General features: G+C 34.7%; 1 protein-coding gene across 4 annotated transcripts in view; it reads right to left on the bottom strand.

The window, feature by feature from the left end:
• Positions 1–3,068: 3,068 nt before the first annotated feature.
• LOC119066517 (RNA polymerase II elongation factor ELL2) overlaps positions 3,069–23,320 on the bottom strand; it is a 60,167-nt gene continuing 39,915 nt past the window's right edge. The window contains exons 3-13 of one of the 4 annotated variants that reach the window (XM_037169033.1): positions 16,497–16,723; positions 9,929–10,381; positions 7,738–7,808; positions 7,516–7,672; positions 7,246–7,446; positions 7,093–7,185; positions 6,348–6,557; positions 6,105–6,276; positions 5,597–5,635; positions 4,996–5,069; positions 3,069–3,795 (exon numbers count right to left, since the gene is read on the bottom strand). In XM_037169033.1, the coding sequence (XP_037024928.1) occupies positions 3,693–3,795; positions 4,996–5,069; positions 5,597–5,635; positions 6,105–6,276; positions 6,348–6,557; positions 7,093–7,185; positions 7,246–7,446; positions 7,516–7,672; positions 7,738–7,808; positions 9,929–10,381; positions 16,497–16,723 (1,800 nt within the window). In that variant the 3' untranslated portion in view covers positions 3,069–3,692. Of the gene's footprint in view, positions 3,796–4,995; positions 5,070–5,596; positions 5,636–6,104; positions 6,277–6,347; positions 6,558–7,092; positions 7,447–7,515; positions 7,673–7,737; positions 7,809–9,928; positions 10,382–16,496; positions 16,724–23,320 lie in introns of all 4 variants that reach the window. The other 3 variants (XM_037169030.1, XM_037169034.1, XM_037169031.1) reach the window with 3 other exon arrangements.

Below are 23,320 nucleotides of genomic sequence, written 5' to 3'. Positions count from 1 at the left end.
AATTGATTTTCTTTAAATTAATTTTTAAAATTATTTTTTTCATTTTAATTTTTTTCTTTTTAAATTTATTATTCAATCAATGGCTGAACGGGAATCGAAATGTGGACATGATTGTTTTTCATCTTCATTAAATTCAATGTTAATTGGACACACATCATAATTATTAAAAAAATATTTAGTTTTTTTAGTTTTTATTGTTTGTCACTCAAAATTTGTTGGATGGCATTTTCAATATTTTTATTTTGATGACGTTTTACGTTTATCTTTTTAAATTATTTGGACGTTGAAAAGTTTTAAATAATTGCAAAAAAAAATTAAAAGAATAAAAATGTCTCCCCTGATGTCCTGTCCTGCAGTTTGAGATGTAAAAACCTTTAACATAAACTCGGTTGAACGTGAACAAACTCCAATGAAACGAAGAGAAAAGATTTCATTGAACAAGCTTTTCAAAAATATCAAAGCAGTTTGCAAGGCTCCGAACAAAACTGTATGCATCCACAATCCCACAATCTACACAAAGTTGAAACTTCAAGATTTTGACCGGAAATTAAAAGAGAGATTATCGAAGAGAAAAATGCTGTAGTTCTGATCGGTGTCCTTAGCATTTCTTGACTGATCAACTTGACGTGACGAGAGTACAAAATGAAAATATTCTTTTCATTTCTTTCTCTGAACTTTGAGAATTTGAAGAGCACAAAATTGGTGAGGAAATTCATTTCTTGTGCCGAGGTCCCAAATCTGTCATGAACCTGAACTTAAAGGTTGATGAAATGCTTAAGGCTAACAATACTTTTCGTATGGAAAGATCCGGCTGATAATTTACCTGTGGAGGATTATCTGACATTGTACGACTGTCGTTTAGAGCACCGATAGGACAGGCAGGGATTCATTTGATTTTTTCAGAGGATTAAAAAGCAAAAAAAAAATGATAAAAGAACAAATTATTGGCTTACTGTGCATGGATGGTGTTTTTGATTGATTTTCCATTTCTTCATCGTTTTAGCTGTTTCGTGTAATGCAAAAATTAAAAATTTTCAATTTGTAAACATAAAAGCTTTTAAGCTTCAAACACATTTTATCATTTTGTTTCATCTAAATTCTAAAACATTTTGCGCTCTGGTTGATTTAAACAAAAAAATTGTTTTCAAAACACCAAAATTAAATTGCTTATCAATCCTAATTTATATGTCGATTGTTTGTGTGTTTTTTTTTAAATATTTTTATTCTTCGTTTGTTTCCCCCATTTATTTTGCACTTCGATAAATTTTCAACATTTTTTCTTCTCCCGTTTCTGTTAAACAAGGAACATTTAAATCACAAAAAAAATTGCTCTCCTAATTTCTCTTTTATTTAAATTTTCGTTTTGTCTTAAGAGTTGTTTCTGAATTCTATTAAAATTTAGAAATTAAATAATTTACACATAAACCTATCGAGCACACACATCGACTTTAAGGCATTCATTTTTGTAGTTTCTGGTTTTTAATTTGTTTTTGTTTTGTTTTTGTTTGTTTTATGTGATTCTTGCTTGTCTCGGATGTACTCTATACCCTAAGATGTCAGAAGTTGTGTCGACAAATCGATTTTATTTATGAATCAAGTTGCTGTTCGATTGCCTATTGATCAACGTTTGACTAATACATCACCTTCTAGTATGCAAGTTTTGATGGTGCGCCCAAAATTTAGGCGAATTACTAATAGTTTCAGACACATTTTTTATGATCGTCAAATCTGGTCCCATCGAACAGCAACTGAGGTTGATCAAGAACAACAGTTCTCAAGTAGGGATGGGAGACCTTTTATATTATCGATAATATCAATCAAAACAATTTATCGATAATTGATATATCATATCGTTATCGATAATTTGATAATTATCGATAATTATCGAATTATCGATAATTTGATAATTATCGAATTATCAATAATTATCAATGTATCGATAATTATCAAAATATCGATATTTCGATAATTATCAAATTTTGATATTTCTGAAAATAATTGATACTCATAAAGTTATGTTACTGTGAAGAAATTGAAAACTGTTCTCAGCAACTTTTCGAGATCTCTTTCCAATTTATCATCATCCTAATGGAAAGATGGAAGAGTTACAGCTGAAAACTGCATGCATTTGTATTGATTTATCTAAATATTCATATTAGAGTAGCTATCAAAATATCGATTTTTCGATAATTATCAAAATATCGATATTTTGATAATTATCGAGATATCGATATTTTGATAATTATCGAAATATCAATTATTATCGATTATCGATATTATTTTTGATAATTTTCGATAAAAAAATTTATCGATAATCGATTATCGATAATCGATAATTATCGATTATCAATATCAATATCGCCCATCCCTATTCTCAAGTGACTGTTTCTCATCATCCGAAATTCCACACATATTTTAGGCTAGTCAAGAGCGATAGCTCTGAAATATTTTTTGCTCTAAGTGAAATTTCCAGCTAACCGTCAATCACTGATTCACAATATCTTATAACTTATTCGACAGACTTAGGTCATAGTATCCGACATGCAGCAATTTCACTAACTTTTTTTTTGACACAAATTCGAGGTCGTCCATAAATCCAGTCCTCATTTTTTATCAGAGATTTTTTGAACCTCTCCTCCACAGCACTTTTTCAATACTTCTAAGCCACACAATTTCTGGACCCATCACCTAGATTGCATTTATGGATGACCCCTGCTGAAAACATTTGTTTATTTCATGTGAAGGTAAGGAAATGTGTAAAATATTTAGGAAAAATGGGTTTTTTTGAGTATAAATGGAAAAAAAGAAATTGAGGAATCGATTGGTCGGATTCCAAAATTCGGGTTTTTGCGACCTTCGTCGATTTCCATTGTCGACGTTCACTTGTTTGGTTTTTATTAATTTGTTTTTTTCTTTTAATTCACTACGTGTGTTTGAGCTTTACCGTTTATGGTTCAATTTGCGTGTTTCACATCAAGAGTGTTTCATTAGTTACACTTAAGATTTGTTTTTTGTTTGTTTTGAGCAGTAATTGAAACATTTTCATTTCATTTTTTTAATTTAATTCTTTTTTTTTAATTAAATGAGGAATTTTAAGTTTTCATTTCTTTTTTTTTTCAGTTTAATTATTATGTTAAGAGCACAAAACTAAGTCTTTTTTATGTTTCCTTTTTTTCATTTTTCAGTTTGTTACTTTCATTTCGCTATTTTAGCCGCAACGGTTCTCTCTTCATTTTTGTTTACTAATTTTTGGGTATACGTTTCTGTCTCTGCTTCTCATATTAGTTTGTTTTTTCAGTTGATTTTTGGTCTCATTCATTTTCGAGCGACATAAATGTTTGGATTTTGTTTGTTGTTTCTTTCTCTCTACTGAGCTGTGTCTGATTTTAAAATAGGAATCACATCCCTACATGGTTCTATTACAAATAAAAACAGTTGGCCGTTGTGTGGCACGACGAATTAATGTTCAGAGATTTTTCTTTTATATAACATTCAAATAACAGACGATTGACCAGGAAATAGTTCGTAAACATAACCATTTTCACTCATCAGTCTTCTTTTTAGTAATATAAAATTTTCTGTATAAAAATCTTTCAAATTCAAATTCAAATGTTTTCTTCAGAAAAAAAAGTAAAGCAAAATAAAAACAAAAAATTTTTTCTCCTCCTTTGTTTTAGATTATAAAAATATAGTCAGTAGTCGTCGATCTCGTCTGTTCCGTTGATCAAAAGTGATTCATCGTAAGCATGAATGATATCTTTGATTCGCGACAATTTCTGATGCAGGTACTGAAATCTGAAAGTGAAAATTTTAGAAATTTTAGTGACAGTTTGTCAGGATAAAGAACAAATGGAAAACTGAAATGTCGAGCAGTGCGAAACCTGGTCTAAAAAACTGGAAGAGAACCAATTTCCTTCCAGTGCAAAAAGGCGCTTTATCTCCAGCTATATCCGCAGCTATTGTGATTCAACTTTAAAATTTCAGTTTTCAACTTCTGTTATGGATAAAAACTTTAAGAATAAACGACAAGATCTGACTAGTAGTCTTATATAAGAAGAAACAAGTTCAACGAAATGAAGTAGAAGATTTGAAGACAATCTTCTTAAAATAATTAGATCAAAAATGAAGTAATACATTCGATAGTAAAGCCGCAACAGGCTTGCCGTCAATCTCGGGTTGGAACGTACTAGTCTTCCACCAAGAAAACCCGGGTTCAATCCCAGAAAGGGCAGATTCTGTATAGGATTTTTCTTCAAAGTTTATAGGCGTACCCAAGCTTCTTTCGGGTAGTTGAGGTGTTTGGTGCCCTCAACGAACTGTACACAGAAGAACGACATGTATGACGTCACCCATACACGATGAATTCTGTGTACAAGTATCTGTATCCTATAAGACTTGCTAACGTGTAGGCGTGGTTCGGAATTCACGTACAGCATGTGGTCCACACTCACCAACCCGCACTTGCCCGTGTGGTGTTTCATGGCTAAATACTCTTTAACGGGAGGTCTACATTCAGAAATGGATAGCGAAAGGCTACAAATGTATATTCTTGCCGTCTGTGAAAGGTTGAAGTATTATTTGTTGAACTTAGAGCCTTGGTTTGTCGTCTCGATAACACGCTAATTTGGTTAAAATTTACTCGAGAGGTAGGTGACGTTCTTATATTGAATAAAGTTTTTGTTTTAAACAATTGTCGGAACGGGAAGCATGTCTAGCAAGTGTTCATGATCTAAGAATTTCTTCGGTAAATCGTACGCAAGATATAGCCAGCTGTCCACTTAGCCGAAATCATTTCTTTAATCTTTTAATTTTAAAACTTGTCGATTAGGCTGTGGAACTAGCGCAGGATAAGAACCAAGTTGTTGGTTTTGTTGAATGTAAATCGTTCCAATTGTGTTTATAGTTTGGGTTTGGGTGGCATTACACCATTGAAAACTACGATCTGTTTCACTCAAAAAATTGTTTGTAAAGAAACCAATAAAGTTGTAAACGTACCTCTCTTCCTGCTGTTGCTTTGAACTGTCCGAAATTGTTCGTTGGAACTCAGCGATGATTTTCCGTTGTATATCCTGAAAGCGATAAAAAAGTCGAATTGAAATTCACACGTTGTTTTCTTATGGATTCAAACACATGCAATATAAATAGAGATGCCGTGTCTTGGAAGATCTGATACTTCACGACAAACGACAACGAAAGGTAGAACTATCCTATTCAGGATATCAGTTCGAGTCAGTCAACCTTCCGTTAGTTCAAATATATTATGGCGACAATGATGACCAACAACATCAAAATTGACCTTTGATTGTTGCTGATGTTGTTGACATCTAGAATTTGTCGATTCGACGATGTCGATTGTCGAAATTCTTAGGAATTTAAAAAGCAGAACGAACGCTTGTTAGGTCTCTCATTCAGGTGATTTGCCAAACAACAGGATTCCGAGTCAACTCTATTTCGATTTCGCTCATCTGAGTTTCTAGTCGTAGCAAAGATTACACCCCACACTTTACAGACACAATTATACGAATTGCGGCTCGATCAAACCACACACAGACAGAAACCATCATCACTGAAAACGTTGGAAAAGCGATATATTTACCTTTTTCAACGTTACGGGAGACGTAGACGATGGTCCAACCTATAATTTTTTGTATAAAAAAAAATTAAACGAAAAACAGGACAAAGTTCATTGCATCAAAGTTCCATCCACATCAACCGAGAGAATAAGTAGGGAAAAAATGGCATGAGAAAATGATAGGTGAGATGATCGAATAGAAGGAGGTTATTGTTTTGCCAAGGGTGACAGACTGTTAGCAATATGGTTAGCTGCGTAGGTATGCAATTTTCCGAGGGAACGTTTCACCGTTAATTCATTCACACTCCCAGAGCCACAAAAAGTATAATTTGATCGAACCGCATCGTAAATTAGTGTCATAAAATGGATTTATTATTAACCTTTCGCGGACGGCAAATATATCAAAGATCCCGTACATTGGCGAGATCAAAACGATTAATTGTTCTCGTCTCTGTCGGTGACACAGCCGTCCGCAAAAGGTTTGTAAGCATGCAAACGAGCTACAGCAAAAGTGATTTACTTGACCACTAACCTTATGCCGTTCTTCGTTATTCGACACCTGTCTGAGTTGACTCTCCAGATCGGTAAACAGTTTCGTGATTCGCTGCCGGTTTTCAAACAATGTTTTGTATTCAAGGAAGTCTTTTTCGAAGTCTTTCTTGTATTGACGCCGTTGTTCAATAGACGTTATTTTCGAGTATTGACTGTGAAAAAGAGAATAGTTCCAAAATAACGATCGGTTGACAATATGTGTTTATCAAGCGCCGGACTGTACCTAAAGTCATAAGTAGTAGATTCATTCATCGGTTTATTGTAAGCCTGTTTTCGTATCAGTTTTGTTGTTTCTTCATAAGTATCCTTCTCCTGGTCGCTAATCGACGATGAACCACTTGATATTCGCTTAGCTGCCTCCGAATTCAATACGGTGAAATTTAAGCTTGATACATTGTCATCGGACTCGACAGCAGTAGGAGTAACACTGGAACTATTGGATGGAAAAGAAAAATTTATTGAAAAAAATTATTATTTTTTAGTCACGATACTCGGAATGGGTCGACCGAGGTCAACCGCGGTCAAAAACCAGTTTGTTCTGAAAGCTGACCTGTTCCGCAGTAAAATTTTTGCGTTCGGTTTTTTTATGAGAAAAAATTTATTCAGCCACGAATGGTCTTGCAGTGTTTTTTGGCAGTGACAAAAATTTAAATTGCAAAGTTCGGTCGACTTGTAACGCTTTTTTTGGTGTATTGAATGAAGTGGAACGATTTTTAACCGAAAGTAAAACTAAAACTTTGATTGCGCAAACTGATTTCATTGTAACTCGAATTCCAGTTAATTTCCTCTTCATGGGTTTGTGACCATTGCAACACACATATCAAAAGCTGCATTGAATTTGAACTACTTTTCTCGGCGGAACTACGAAGCAGTCAATTCTATTCATTATTTCTAATTGCCAGAGATTCCATTCGTTTAGTCCCATACAAATACGGTAATCACAAGCAAATTGTCCGTATTCTCCTTACCTGTAATGTGATGAGGAACGCATTGGAATTCCATCATATTCCCTTGAACGAGGATTTAAATTAGCCGCATCTCTAGAATCGAGGACGTTTCGCCTGCGATTTAATAACTTCAAATTATCACACTGCAGTTGAACACAAGAATTATAGTCTGACCTGTTGCTATCAACAACATCTTTCTTAAAGTGACTTATTCTTTGCTTTTTACTCGATGGACCACTGTCGGGAAAATGTTTATCATTATTCAATGATGGACGCTTTACAGCTGGTGGCGGACTGCCATTGTGCGTACTGGATGGACTCTGTCCAGAACCTCCATCCGAACTCAATGGCGGAGTTAAATTTTGAGGTTTTCTTCTGCAGAAATGAAAATGTTTTCCGGTTTTTCCGTCATTGTTCGTGGTCATTTATCTGGCAAACATTTACCTTTTCAGTGTTTGTCTATCCTGTTCGGTATAAAATGGCCAATCTTCTTGCACATCATTCCAAATGTGCCGACTTAAGTAGTATGTGTTCTCGCGTAAAATTGATATCGATTTCAGACAAGTACTAATTAGAGATCTTTCCTTTTCCCGGATTCCATCTGGGGGGAAGAAAATAGCATTTTTAGTACATCACAGGCGATTTCTTGTAGTTTGTAAAACTTACCACTTGTGATTCTTGCCCAAAGTTCAGGTTTTTTGTACGGTCTTAGAGCTAAGAGGTGTATCAGCCGTTCTCTGTGGAATAGAAAATGTGACGTTCAATAAGAATATTCATCAGCACTAGCAGTTCTAATGGAATCTAGGTCATATTTTTCGTGCAATCATTTGAGTTCAACAGTTTTAAAACAAGATACGGAATGGGTCAGGTTTGAGTGGATCTGACTCAAGATTGAACTGACCTGAACCCATCAGGTCGAGTCAGACCCGCTTTGATCCTTAGCTCTATATGTTTACATATTGATTGGACGTCGTGTCAGGAATGTAAAGGCATTTTACAGTGTTGTGAAATTGAAACGATTCAGGCTTGTGGAGAGATATAGAAGAAACGAAGCTCTTTGGCTTCACAATTTAGGTGATTTGAATTTATCGAATTTCCAGATCATATTGAGATCCTTCTTATAATCCAAACAATCTTCCCCTGACGATTTTTAACTAAATGGTAGAATCGGCTCGACTGGTCAGGCTTCTTTCCTGAATCTCAAATTTTATCAGGTCAGATCCAATATACGGAACGGATGGTTGAGGTATAATCTATTACGTTCCGCGCTGTAGAGCACAAATTCAGTTTAACATTTTCCGATTACCATTCAAGTGAACAGAAAGTTTATCTCTTTGAACATCGATTTATCTAATCGATAAATAAATTACAAACAAAATGTAAGATTGAAACATTCAATTCATCAAACCTAGTTTATTTTCGCGAAAGAAACACTAATGTGTGGGTCGTTTGATTTGCTCATTTATATCTGTGTGATTGTATTGATTGTTGAATTGTTTGTAAGCTCAAAATACCAAGTCGGTGCAAAATAAAAGTGTCACAAATTATTCTCAAAATCGATACATTTTATCTGGTAATGTTTTAACTGTATGTGTATGTAACAAGTACGTGTCGCTAAAAACGAAACGATGTTTTAACGTGTTTGTTTCACTATAAATAACAAAATGCAAGTGAATGTATGCGTTTTTTGCCCATATCTTAGACGTGACACCGAAATGCGTTATTGGAATGGAAAGATATTTTGTATGTGTAAGCACCATCGCTTGCATATTATACCATTTATGCATAATTTGTTACCACAATTTCAGTTGATATTCGAACAATTTTCTCATTTTGCGGTCTCTGATATACTAACAAGGATTACCGCATTACGATGTTGGCTTTTTTTTAATGAAATGTTTTACCACGACCGGAAGGCATTGGCAGATTTTTGGACGATTGAAACCAAAATTATTATCAAAAATGATTTTTGGTTTTTATTTTTAGGTTTTGGGCAGATTTTAGTACCTTGTGTAAATTATGAATTAAGGATGCTAACTGCCCGTTTGTTTGCAATTCGGTAATTAACTAAGACAAGAAAAGGAAGAAAGAAATGACAAGAAAAATGCTCGGAAAGTTCAATGAACTTCAGCACTGAGACATTTATTATGATCTGACGAACGGATGGATACGTCAATACTAAAGACATTTCATCATCTGTTATTGACAACAGCTACAAAAAATGTGGGACATGCTCTTGCTAGGATCCCCTTTTATTACAGAATTTATGCTCAGACTAATGAGGTAGCAGATTCAAAACACAAGAGAAGTAACAGATTTGACGCGCTTGCCTTTGTAAACAATTCAGGGAAAACTGAAAAGACCATCACAAATCGGAAAACTCATGGTAACAAAGGCATAAAAGGTCACTAATAAGAATTGAAGAATAATAAGATTCTTGGGTAAGTTGTGGGTTTAACTTAACCATCAAGACAAAATCTTTTACTTCATTTGTTCAATCATTCATTTTACTATACAAGACCGCATCAATCGTTAGACATTGTTCATGTTTGTAGCTGCTATCGTTACCGTATGATTAAGCGTTTCTGATAGTTCGGCTAAAAGCAGGGTCGAACTTAAAAAATTAAGAAATTTTCATACAAAAATCCAAAAGGCTCTTCGAGAGTCGTCCGAATTCACTGTATCCAATCCGGGCCTCGGCCGTCTCTTATCGACAATTTTTAAGTTTACATTAAGGGTATATTGGGTATGATCAAACACATGTAAAAAATCGGATTCGTCGAATCCAAGGAGTGAACCCTCAGCGAATACTTTAAAGGCTGCTCAAAAATCTTAAAAATCTTAAAAGAAATCTTACCGAATAGGTCTTTTCATAATGTCTGGAGTCCCTCGACTGTTGGAATTCTGATTACGATTATTAGTTACTCTTCTAGGCACTGAACCACTCGATGCTGATAACGACATAGGTAATCCATTTGTATTTTGACTATTGTGAACATTTGAATTGGTCGTCGCCGATATGATTGACGATGCGATTAGGGGATTTGATGATTGCAATGGCGCTGACGTTGTTAAACCGTTCTGCTGTTGTTGTTGTTGTTGTTGTGTGTTGTGTGTTACATTATTATTTTTTAACGATTGTGTTATCGTTGCACTATTGTTAACATTATTATTTAAACTATTTGACGCTGAAGAAGAATCACGTTTGTTTAATGTACTACTACTAGGAATGTTGGAAAGACGATTTATTGAGGATTTCACTTTTACTTTTCGCCCAATATCTGTTTGATTCGGTTTGATTTCACGTGTGCTGGAAAGAGATAAAAGAAAAATGAGAAAAATAAATTTATTTACGGTGCCATTTAACACACAGCGCAATTATACACGAAGAATAATTGATTAACTTATATTCAGAAAGGCATGAAGACGGTCTGACGGTCATCAATAACAATAATGTCTTTTCTTGTGTTACAAAACAAAGCGTTAAACTAATGTAGAATATACGAACAGCAACAAAAAAAAAACGACCAAAGTTTGTAATGAGTAAGAGTAACGATATAATTACATAATTCATTTACAGTGCGGACGGTAAGAGTTTTAAAATCAGTCACATTGTCAAGATGTGATTGAATTATTTAATAAAAACGAAAAATCGACTTTCTCCACGAATTACATACACAAACACACCAACTAATTTGCTAATCCACAAAATATATCATCGCGGTATTGCCATCTTCAAGAAATTTGCACTCATTTTCACCAAAACTCATACCATCGGCACATTCAACATATTCATTTGAGATCATGTGAGATCATCAACAAAAAAGATTTGAAAATTTTTAAATAGTTTGAATTTTGAATGTACGGTGATGGGTAAATCCATCGTTTAATTGTCTACCCTAAGCCCCTACAGTGCATGTCACAATAACTTACTTTACACGGTGGGGCTGAACGAACTTTAAATAAACATGTCGACTTCCATCTCGGTTCTTTTCATAGCTGAGTTAGGGGAGGCGTGTACTATCCAACGGCACATGTTGCAGGCGCAACCGCTGAACCGTTTCTGAGAACTAGGAATATCGTCGCCTGGCTCCGAGGAAGTTGATGGACCAGTGTTTGAAACTGGAATCGGTAGAGGGACAAATTCTAAGAATAACCATGTAAAAATTATTGCTCTCGGTCATTTGGTCGCAGAGCAATAGAAGCGGAAAGTCGAAAATTCCACCTCTTCAAGGGGTGATGCCTCCTCGACGAAGTTCTCGACCCAGCACTTTAATAGCGTTCCTAGACAAGGTTAATGTGCTCTTTCGAATGGCAATAAATTTTGTGGTCTCTTTTGGTACATTTTCAGAAAAGTCACTTTTTTGCAACATGGTTGTTCTTAGAATTTGTCGCTCTACCGATTCCAGTTTCAAACACTGGTCCATCAACTTCTGCGGAGCCAGGCGACGATATTCCTAGTTCTCAGAAATGGCTCAGCGGTTGCGCCTGCAACATGTGCCGTTGGATAGTACACGCCTCCCCTAACTCAGCTATGAAAAGAACCGAGATGGAAGTCGACATGTTTATTTAAAGTTCGTTCAGCCCCACCGTGTTTATTGTTACCGATTAGAAGCTTTTTGATAATTTTTTTTATCAGCCCTGTTCAAACTTCTCAATTTTCTAAGAAATCCAAATTTAGACAACAACGATTTGTATTGTAAAATGTTTCCATTGACGCTCGGCAATTGCCTAAATCGCTTGTTTCATTTACGACATTTGAACATTTTCCATGTTGAAGTGACCTGTGCTGCAGTATTACAATTTCGATTTCTTCAATGAATCGTTCGGTGTAGTAAGTACTACAAACTGCAACGCTACACATAATCTGTAAAGTTCTCCAGCTATGATTCATGCTGACAAAATGCAAATGAGTCGAGAGAGATGAGTTATTGTTTAATGAGTCATGACACTGGAGATATTAAAGCATTTAATTCGCATAGAGAGAGCCCTTATGTTATGTTATTACGTCATTAACACTATATTTTAGAACTGTGACGCGTGTAATGCCAAATCGAAATGAAAATCAGCTGCAATTTCATAACAAATGAAAAAGATGGTTTCGAGTTCAATGTAAACGATTTCTCAATCGAATGAACTGTACAGATCGATTGTGTTAATTTTTACACACTGGCTTAAAGCCGCCGAACAACATTACATTAGAAGATAACATGGAATCGGATGATAAGGAAAACGTCTTCAAATTTCATATCGGCATTACAAGTCAGTAGCATACAATATAAGAAAGAAACTGTTGTACCGTTTGGCTGAGATAAGGAAATAATGATTTCTGATAGCACTCACACTGTTGAAAACGAATCTTATCGAAAAAATAAATAATTTTTTTTTGTGTCCTCGTCAACGCATGAAAATAATAATTCTGCGAAACGGAAAAGTTGTCGGTTTTTCGTTGGTATATTTCCATTGAATTATTTGATATTGTACGTAGAATTGATAAGTCAAATGAGTGACAATACAATGTGCATTCCATTATTTTTTGTTAATTTAAAACCGCACTCACATCAAAAACGGCATCAAATCCTTTCGTAAAATATTTTCCATTTTTTTTTAAATCCTCAGTCAGACGTACACCTCACAACAATAAATTTGAATCCATTTTTTTGTATTTGTTTAGTTAAACCTCAAATTTCCCATGAGCCTTTGGGGGATATGTCGAGCATTAATTATGCAATTACACCATTTTTTGCCACTCTGCACAAATGCACACACCTGGGCCATAAAACCGCATAAAATGAACCACCAAGTGTACAGCTAAAGCTCATAAAATGTATGAAAACATGTGAAAGAAGAACTTTGTGGTAAAATTCAATTTAAAAGCAAAGCTTTCTGAAAGTCTGCTTGGGAATTATAATGCAACCGACGATATGGAATGGGAAAAGCAACAGAGTTGCACTGTTTTTAACTTAATGAAAATAACGACAAGGGAGGAAGGGAATTTGCATTTAATGCTACAATACAGACAGAATGTTGGGTAGCTGGTTCAAAGTCTGTTGTGAAATAATGTTTAGTCAACATTTTAGAGATTTTGTTAGTCGTAATGTGTAGAAAGTAAATGGATCTATTGATGACTGGTTGCAGTTTCAGTTCATCGAATAGTCTCTAGAGCTAACAGTAGATGAGTGAAACGAGACCGCATGATTAAAAAAATGAAATATTTTCAAATAGTACTCAACACATTGAATAGTCTGAGTCAAACGAATTCATATTTTGCTACGACATTTTTTAGACCTACATTGTTATCAAAACATAAATAATGTGCTGGTTGGGTCTGTGAATACTAATCACAGATAATGGTAGAACCTACATTTTAGGTAATAAAAGAACCCTTAACTTGTTCGTATTGACATTCTGATTGAATGACTCAAGGTGTTTTCTGTAAAATATTCTTTTGCAATTAAAGTCTGAAAGTAAAACAGATTTGAAACTTTTGCTGCGTGTCATCGTCTCGCGTAACCTTCTTGAACAAACAAAATGATCGTAATATGATGCACTCAGGTCGACCTTTCTCGGTTACATAAAATATGAAATAATCAAAAAAGATGCACATCACTGCAATGTCTGGCTCATTAAAACAAAGACGAAAAAAAAACATTTAATATCTCAACATTGTCAAATATTGCATCAGCATTATTCTATTTCGTCGGTACGTTACAATGGAGAATGTGTCTAGAAAACCATAACGAACGCTCGTAGCTATGAACTTCACGTTGTTGTTGATTTTTTTTTTCTTCAAATAATGAGAGAGGTGTGCTTCGACAGCAACATTTGTGTAATGCACACAAAAAAAAACTACACTTTTTTTCACCATAAGTTTTGTGTCATTGACCTACTTTGCCGTTTTTTTTAATCATCATTTTTGTTCGATACATTTCAAGTTTATTTGCCAACACCGCGGCTATCGAAACTGTAGCTACGAATTTCGAGTTAAATTTTTATTACTATATTTGGTACTCGACAGACCAGAATGTAAAGGTCTATGGCACCACACACAAGTGTAACATTTAGACTAATTTAAAAAAAAAAATGAAAGAAAAACTGTGTTCGTCAGACGGCTAGATGCATTAACAAGCAAACACAGACATGGAAAATGAATGGGAAACATTAAAGCAGATAAGTTCTGGTGTCTAATGAACTGGTTGAAATAAGCATATGACCTACCCATAACTACCTTGGTGGAAATTTATTGTTTCGTTTCCTGTGAATTTTGCAATGGCGGATATTCTATTCAGACAAAACGTCTCCCCTTGCTGAATTTCACCGTAGCTAGACTTTTTTTGTAGGCTCGTACGTTACCGACGTCTTGTGTACACAGTTATGATTTTCCTGTGACGGTTTCCTTACAGTTACGTAATCGAAATACTAGAAAAACGAGGGGTCTGGAGTGGCAATTTTTTGTTGTTATGTAGCAGTGGAATTATAGGGACTGACAATTTTAATCATTACAATCCAAAGATGAGTTTGTTGTATCTTATAAATCCATCCTCCCTTTACTTTTCTAATGCCAGTTCACCGGTAAATATGATTTATAGTTTTACCGGTAGAGCGGTAAAAGATTGTTCATACAGTCTGACCGTTATACAGGTGGTTGTATCTGTCCATGAAAAGATCATTGCGGGTTTTAGCGGTAAATTTTTGACATATTTACCATTTTTACTGGTAAATGAAAACATGACGGAAATGGATTCCCTAGGTACTTTTAGACACTTAACTTGAAATTCATTTCGACATTATTGTTGAAGTGAAACACTAGGGGTGAAATGATATGTTCAACGCTAAAGGTTTGATGATAGTAGGCAGTAACTACTGTCTCTCGACTGAGTATATTCACATTCACATTGCTTCACATCTTCGCCAGGTTCTTTATTTGAATCAAGCAAAAAGAAAAGTTAGCGTACGGGTCTCTTGGAGTTGGCCCGAACAAACGGATGGTCGTAATGGATTTTTTCGTTGATTTTTCTTTTCATTTTTTTTTTCGCGTTTTGTATGAAATGGAATTTCATTGTATTTCATCGTCGCATTATTGTCGTATTTTCCGTTTGGTAACGTCTGAAATACGTTTCTTCATTATTCCAAGCACCTTTTTTTCCACACAACTTTTATGTTTCAGTTTTCATGTTTACATCAGGCCTTGTAAACAGATTTTTTTTTTCTTCAATTAAAATGAAATAAAATTAATTTGATGTTATATGGAGTTACATTTTATAGTAGCTAATAAGCTACGTGATCGCGACAACGTCTTTGCTAGAGTATGGTATACCTATGTATTATTATGATGTTTCGGTGCGATGCGGTTCGGATTCAAATAAAATGATCAAATCAATTTATTGAGTGTTGCATGAAGCAACGAGTTTGAAAAATATTGTTACATCGAACTTTCTTAATACATTCCATTATGAGTGATGTGCCTCATTTGTTTTTTTTTTTAATTGAATGCTTATACTTGTCGACAATGGCGGTAATTTGATGGGTTTTTTTAAAATTTGGCAATCGACATAAATCATAAATTAATAGAGAAATGACACAGTCGGAATTTCGTAAAGGAATTTTTAGGTCTTTTTTCTTCTAGAAAAAATACCCTATTATGACCGGTTTGTCTGTCTGTCTGTCTGTCCGTCTGTCTGTTCCACAAATTTGGTAGTTTTGGTAGCTCTCAGTCGGTAGTTGGTATTTTTGGTGGTTGGTAGTTTCGAGCTGGATTAACATTCAAAATTGCAAAGCCACCATGAGCATATCAACACCAGGCAAATAATAATTATTTGTTATCTGATCACCGATAGCTCACAGTTAACATTGCAATTCGAAAATTTGGTAGTTGGTAGTTTGACTACCAAGGCTATAATTGACTACCAAACGTAATTTTTGGGGAAGAGATGTTTACTATTCGAGAACTACGCACCGACTGACGAAATTATTCTACATGCTCGGCTATTTATAAATCGGAAATTTGGTAGTCGGTAGCTTTGGTAGTTGGTAGTTGCGAGATGGATTGACATTCAAAATTGCAAAGCCACCATGAGCATATCCACACCAGGCAAATAATAATTATCTGTTATCTGATAACCGATAGTTCACAGTTAACATTGCAATTCGAAAATGTGGTAGTTTTGGTAGGTCAAATAGTTGGTAGTTCCAAACAGAAATTAGAAAAAAGACCTCACCAGGCTTTAGCCGGTCTATTCTTGTTCTTCATTTCATACAGATATGTACGGAATTCTCTCATCTAGCTACCATATTACAGTTCATAAAGGTCTCAAGACTCGCTCTGGTATGCCTACTATCGTGGACTTAATATAGTTAATCAACCATCATTCGTTGAAGAAAAAGAAAAAACACAAAATTCGAATAAGCTTCATTAAAACACCTACCAATTGTTTTTCTTCGTCTCCTCGACCACAGCCATCCTATGCCTTGTTGCTTCGTATGTGTCCTCGTTAGCGTGAATTCGGAGTTTGTTCGTCAACGCACCCACAACATCCAATTGATTGTGGTTCTGTTGTATGCAGTCGAAAGACCCCTGAATTTCATCCGTTTCCGTGATAGAAAACATAAATTGTTGGCCGCCGTTATTTGACAATGATGGAAACGATAGGTACTGCAAATAGTGGAAATGGAGAAGAAGAAAATTAATTTTTTTTTTCATTTTTGTTTTGTTTTCGAATTTCTAATCGAAATGTTTTGCGTTTTTGAATTTTAATAAACATTTTTGTTGCATGAAAATGATTAAAATTCAATTTCCTAATATTATTTATGATTCGCATATAATAACAACGCTGGAAACAACTGACAACGTAATGCATAATGCGATCATTTAAATTCAAATATTATTATTAATACAAAGAGTTTCTATTTCTTATCCACTTAACAGTCAGTGAGATGAATGGAACACAAAACAAAAATATTTTTTTTTTTTACAAACGATTTCCTATTACCATACAAAAACGCGAACGTACGAAACAGAAAATATTTCGTAAAACAGCAACAAAAAAAAAACGATCGTCTCAATTCAACCATGAGTATTCAATGGTGACAATGCGATTTTTTCTCATTGTTTCTCTACAATTTCTGTATGAATGGCCTTAACGTTGGTCGGACAAAATTTATAGGATATACACTACGATCGTCCTCCACATTTGTTTCGAACAATTTCGGTAGACACTTTGGCTGCATGCAATCTCAATCGCTGTAGTTTCAATTAATTTAGATGAACGAATTTATAATTCGTTTCTGTATCATTTGGTCAATTTTTTTTTCACTATTCAAATTCGAACAAGGTCCACGTAAATTGAGAGAACATATTGACCCTGACATGACTCTGGCCTGGATTCGAAATCGAAATTATTTCAATGAACTGCCCAGTAAAATAGCGAGAGTAATTCTTTGTTCGCGGAATCAGATACAAATACATTTTGTGTCAACGACATTAGTTTCTGTGGTAAACGTTTTTCGACGATAAGAAGAAGAACGAAAGAAAAAAAAAAATTGGGGGAAAAATGAATCGAATATTGGAACTCGAATAGAATATCATCTTACCAGATCTTATCTGAACCAAAAGAGCGAATTTACAACAAAACAGATTCGAATATCCTGGCAACATCAGACATATGTTCAATATTTAATTTAGCTCTTTTGGCATGCAATTTATTACTTACATCGAAATGTAAGCTCTCTGCATGTTCAATAAATTTCTGTTTAGACCCGTACGAAGTACTGGGGTCTTATAGGTTTACGCATACGTTTGTAACACGTCGAATTGGACTCCCTGAGTAAGGGGAAACCTATTGTGGTTGTATAGAGATGCCAAATCCGCGAAAAAAAATGTCCGTCCGTCTGTCCGTCTGTCTGTGGGTTTTCTAACTTGAGTAAAACGCATCCGATTTTAAAAATTCTTTTTTTCCTCGTTTGGTAATGTCAAAAGACAGGCAAAGTTCGAAGATGGGTGATTTCGGATCGACCTCTCCGGAGCTGGGGCCCAATAAGTGCCTAAGTGTTTTTCGACGATATCTCCAGACATTTAAGCACTACACTTGTCAGTGATACGTCAAATAAAAGGTACTTACAATACCGATCGACAAAAAAAAAGTTTATGGAAATCGGATGACCGACTCGTGAGTTAGACCCCTTGGTGTGAAACAGACACAGGGCGGCAATCAGTTTTTGCTTGTAGGTCGGCCACATTTGAACATATTTCGTCTGTTTTAGCTTTATTAGATGGGTATTGACCGTACCAATCAGGGAAAAAAAAGTTCATGAAATTATGTTCTCCGGAGCGTGAGCTAGGTCTCTTGAAGTGAGCTCTTATCTGGCTACTCGGAAGTACAGTGAACGTGGTGTATTTTGACAATATCTCGAGTAAATTTTGACCGAATTTCATGAATTTTTTTTTTGTTTGAAAGGTATTAACGAATGTAAAGCATCGGTACTATTTCCGGTCTCCTAACAAAATGGCTGCCGGCGGCCATATTGGATTTTAGTAAAATAGAAATATCTTGGGAAAAATTAGAGAGTTTCTGTTAACATGGAAATAATGTGTTAAGTGTGAGGGGTTTCAGGGATTCCATATATGGACATCTATATATACCTATATACAGCTATATTGAGCTATATACAGGCATATAGAGCTATATAATATCATATTTTTCTGTGAAATGTTTATTTATAGTGAAATATAGTTAAATATAGCGGTACATAGCTGTTTAAATAGGAATTTATGAAATTTGTCTTCGTACGGGGCTGTCTATATTGCCTCCGGCAATTTATTTGTATATGATAACAAGGCAAAGAGTGGATAATGTAAGTGATTTTGAAGGCTTTTGACACGAATAGGTGTTTCGTACGGGTCGGCGTTAGCTATGTTCTTTTATTTATTTCGGCTGATATAAATCTACCTGCAATCAACATTGCTGACTCATTGTGTAGTCCATTCGTGAAATTGACTGCATATCAATTACCTCCAGTCAAAGATTAACCATGGACCTTTTTTTTCATCTTATTATATCCCCATAAGTGATAATGGAAAGAGTTACCGATCACACTCTTCCACATTAACAAAAAAAAACACGGGGAATTCCACAGTAAACCGTACACATACATTGCTCTCTGTAAGGAATGGCGAGATAGTTGTAATGAATAAAAAATCCCCTCTTCGTTTGACGGAAAATTATTATGGCTACGAACTTAAATGACTACAATTTAAATGTTCGTTTTAAATATATACGGTCTCAACAGCAGCACTCTCTTGCAATTTGGAATACAATTACAGTGTTTCGTTTTACAAAAACACTTAATTTTTATTGTGCTGATAATGTTGATGTTATTATATCTCATTTAGCATTAACATCCAGTAAACCAATTCATAAATGAAAATGTATTTAAGGTATTTCCCAGTTCTATTGTATACACATATATATAGCGAGACGTGTGTACTATATACATCGAAACATTGTTGGACATGAACGATAGAAAAATAAATCTTTTATGATTGTATATTCACGTGATATACACGTATCGTTGCCGGGTCAGTTATAAGTTATATATGGCTGTGACAGACAGTGTTATAATGGACCCAATGGAGGAGTTAAATATGTAAATAATTACGATAACTTTTTCGTATCCTCAACGCCAGACTGTCCGCTAACGAAATTGTAAATCAATTTACAAATTTCATTCAACGTCTTTCTATTACGAATACGGAAATTATATCTGGATCCCCTAGGCTGCATGACCAGCAACAACAATCTTTTTTTTTTACAGTCCACAATAATATTTGTGCTAAAGCAATCAGCCAGCATTCTGTTTGTATATTTTGTGTTTGTAATTCGCTACATCAATTCTTTAAAAGGAAAAATAAACACACCGTCTAATATATGGCTCATATGGTATACGCGTGAGCCTCTTCATATATACAATTTATACAATGTGGTGATGATTTTCTGTGTCAGAGTTAGAGTGAGTTAACATCAACAATAACATTATCATTATTCAATAAAAAGTTTTCTTTTTTTTTTCAGCTTATACATGTTAGTGTGTATTGTCAGTGTTGTTGTTGTTGTTTTCATTTTTATTGTTATGCTTTACGATCGATGTGTAATGTAGACATTATATACCCGGTGATAATTGGGAGAGCAAATTGAATTTTGAGGGTATTCCATTCAGGCAATTTAACCATATTTTGCTTGTCATACATCGCACAACAAGTGCGATTTGTATTTAAATTCAATTATGTAAGTTACGTTCGTCAATTGCTTGATGAATGCTTTTATGGAGAGAATATATCACTGGCTAGGTGTGTTGGAAGCAAAGACGCGAGGTGATGATACTTCGGTCTTACGATGGTACTCTCAATATTATTCCTAATCAATGAATCAAGTTACCTTGGACATTTATACGAATCAAAAGGTCGTTCTAAATAAACACTAATCGATTCGCGTTTTGACAAAACTTTTATCGTTTCGTATGCCAAATAGTCGATCGACATTCATTTTATATTGCAAACACAGCGAATAATGCTGATTGCTGCTATTGGTGTCAGCATACATAACCCTGATCACCCCGATTTCCTTTCAATGTATGTAAAAGGCAAAACAATTATTTTTTTTTGTTTCTATCCCAAATCAACAGATTTATCAATAAAATATAAAAACTAAAAATAGAAAAGTTGTTTTTGCAATGCGCACACACATAACGGTGTTTTTGAGGTGTATAAATAATTCCGCCGACGAGATTCATAAACTGGACGAGCAACAAAATCATATTGTAGAATGTACGATTGTTGCTGTTTTTGCTAAATTCCATTAAAATTGGAAACATCAAAGAATGAAAATTAAAATGTCAAACGCATAGACTCATTTAAACATCATTTGAATGCTCGATAAAAAAAAAACAATAACAAACGTCACGTGACCTTTTCATAATTGAATTGCAATAACAGAAAAACTGTTTTTCCATTCAAACACGAAAATTTTTGTGCTGTCGAATCCAATGCTCGAATATTATGGTACGACATGAATTGTGTTTGAATTTGTTTAGTCTAGCTTGGTCTGTTCTGTCACTCTGGAAGTATAATACGTTTCGCACAGGTTTGGAGATTTTTATTTTGACATTACTGACGTTTACAGCTCGAGCCAAAGGCGTATATTTAACTCGCCCAAGCTCCTAGATACGAATTTGAACGCTAGTTTCCTTGAAGGTATACGAGCTTCCGGGGTGTGGAACGCGTAAAAATTGTATTCAGTTTGTTAATACTTCCTCTCTTTATTTCACAGTAAAGTGTAATTTTGAATATTTTCTGGAAAAGGTTGCATGTCCTGCCTTAAATTCTAAAAAAAGGCTCTGGTCACATTTTAATGATAATTTTCCCTTTAGTTTCTCACATGAGCATTACAAAATGCCTCAAATTGACCTTCTGCATACCTAAAATTTGGTTACGAATTTTCTGAGCTTAACGAATGGTTTCGTTAAGATTTACAGAATTTCGTTGAAAAATTCGCTAAAGTTTAAACGAATTGGATTCCAATTATTGTCCTTGCAAAATTGTTTTTCTGATTGTCTTTTTCCACCCATTTAGCATGACGAAACTAGTATAATCAGCGATTGCATTGAGGCACAAAAAACACTGTCAAATTTGAATTGCCGAAATTGACAACTATGCTGCGTTCTCCGTATTCCAATATTCGCCACAGGCTAATCAATGGAAAACGCAGCATAATTGTCGGCTTTATAAATTGTCAAAATTGACGTGTGTCGCTTGTCAACTATAATCCAACCATGTATAAAATACAATCACACCGAGGACGATTGTTTTTGTTGCTGAATTTTCGATCAACCACTAAATAAACATGAAATGCTATTCTACCTGTTGATATAAATTGATTTATCTTGCAGCAAATGTGACGGTAATAATATCAGTTTCAACGAGGTTTATTACCATCGATAATTCATTTAACGAATTGAACCAAATAAACTCTCTTTCTTCAGTGCCGAACACAATCAATCAATTGCATTATTAATTAGCGTTCGTAGCAGTGGAGTTACAAATCGAAATGATGTTGTAGCGTAATGACAAACAATTATTAAATTTTCAATAGATGGGCCTCGTTTCGTGTATTGTATTCTATGCCGTTGCCACAAATTATCAACGAGACATGTAAACTATTTTGCGGGCTGACATTCGAATTTTGAAAAGTTTTGAATAATTAATTGTGGGAAACGAGTCATCAGGAATAATAATCCAATTTTGTAAGCTGAAGATGGCATTGTGTGTAGCAGCACAGTGAATGGGGGACGTTCTGAATTTCAAATTTATCGGTACAAGGATCCAATAGACCTTCTAATTTCTTTCATTCCGGCGACGATGGCGTTCAATTTGTATTCGTAATAGTGATTTTCTACTAGAGAAAGGAGACTTTCGTTGTACTGTTTGTATATTGTGACGATCAAATATTCAAGAAATGAAATTATGTTAATTAATAGCTCGCCATGGGCTATCGTTACATGTTTGAAAGCTGCATGTGATACAGATAGACAGAATAATTTATTTGATAAACAGCAAATGATACGTTATCAATGTTCGTTCCATTTTACCTACTCACTTTCCATGTAATATCGTCATCACCATTAAAAGTTCGTAATCCAGTTAGGGTAGTACTTAGTAACATACGCTAAACAATCAATGTATCCTTCGGTATGATTACAGCATTTTATCGGGGAAAGGGACAAGGACTGGAAAATTATTATCTTCTCGTCTGAAGTTTCAAAAGCGAAACTAACTTCAAACTGAATTTTAAACGAACAATAAATTATTCAGAGAAATTAATTACGAAATGATTCAAAGGCGGATATCATTTCCCATTAAAATGATACAACAGTTTCACGGTAAAGTGTTCATAAGGTGGTATGGGTATGGAAATGGAGAAAAAAACGAAATGAAAATTTTAAATGAAAAACGTTCAGAGTGAAACTCCCACATATTATACAGAATGGTGGTATAGCATTCGCTGCGAACGTCTCATACACGGGGCGCTGTTTTTAATGAAAACATGCATTCAGACGTACAATCTATACACATTTTGTTCGACGAACACATTCAGTTATTTAGATAATTGTCTGCTTTGAAAAATAAAAGATTGCTCTCGCCAAGAAGCTTCTTAGCGCGCATGTATCACATTCAACAGATCTAATAAAATTGACTGAA

This window comes from Bradysia coprophila, chromosome IV, assembly GCF_014529535.1.
Source record: "Bradysia coprophila strain Holo2 chromosome IV, BU_Bcop_v1, whole genome shotgun sequence".
Taxonomy (NCBI): Eukaryota; Metazoa; Arthropoda; class Insecta; order Diptera; family Sciaridae; genus Bradysia; species Bradysia coprophila.
Note: the sequence above shows the minus strand (reverse complement) of the source record. Positions and strands in the feature narration are given on the sequence as shown.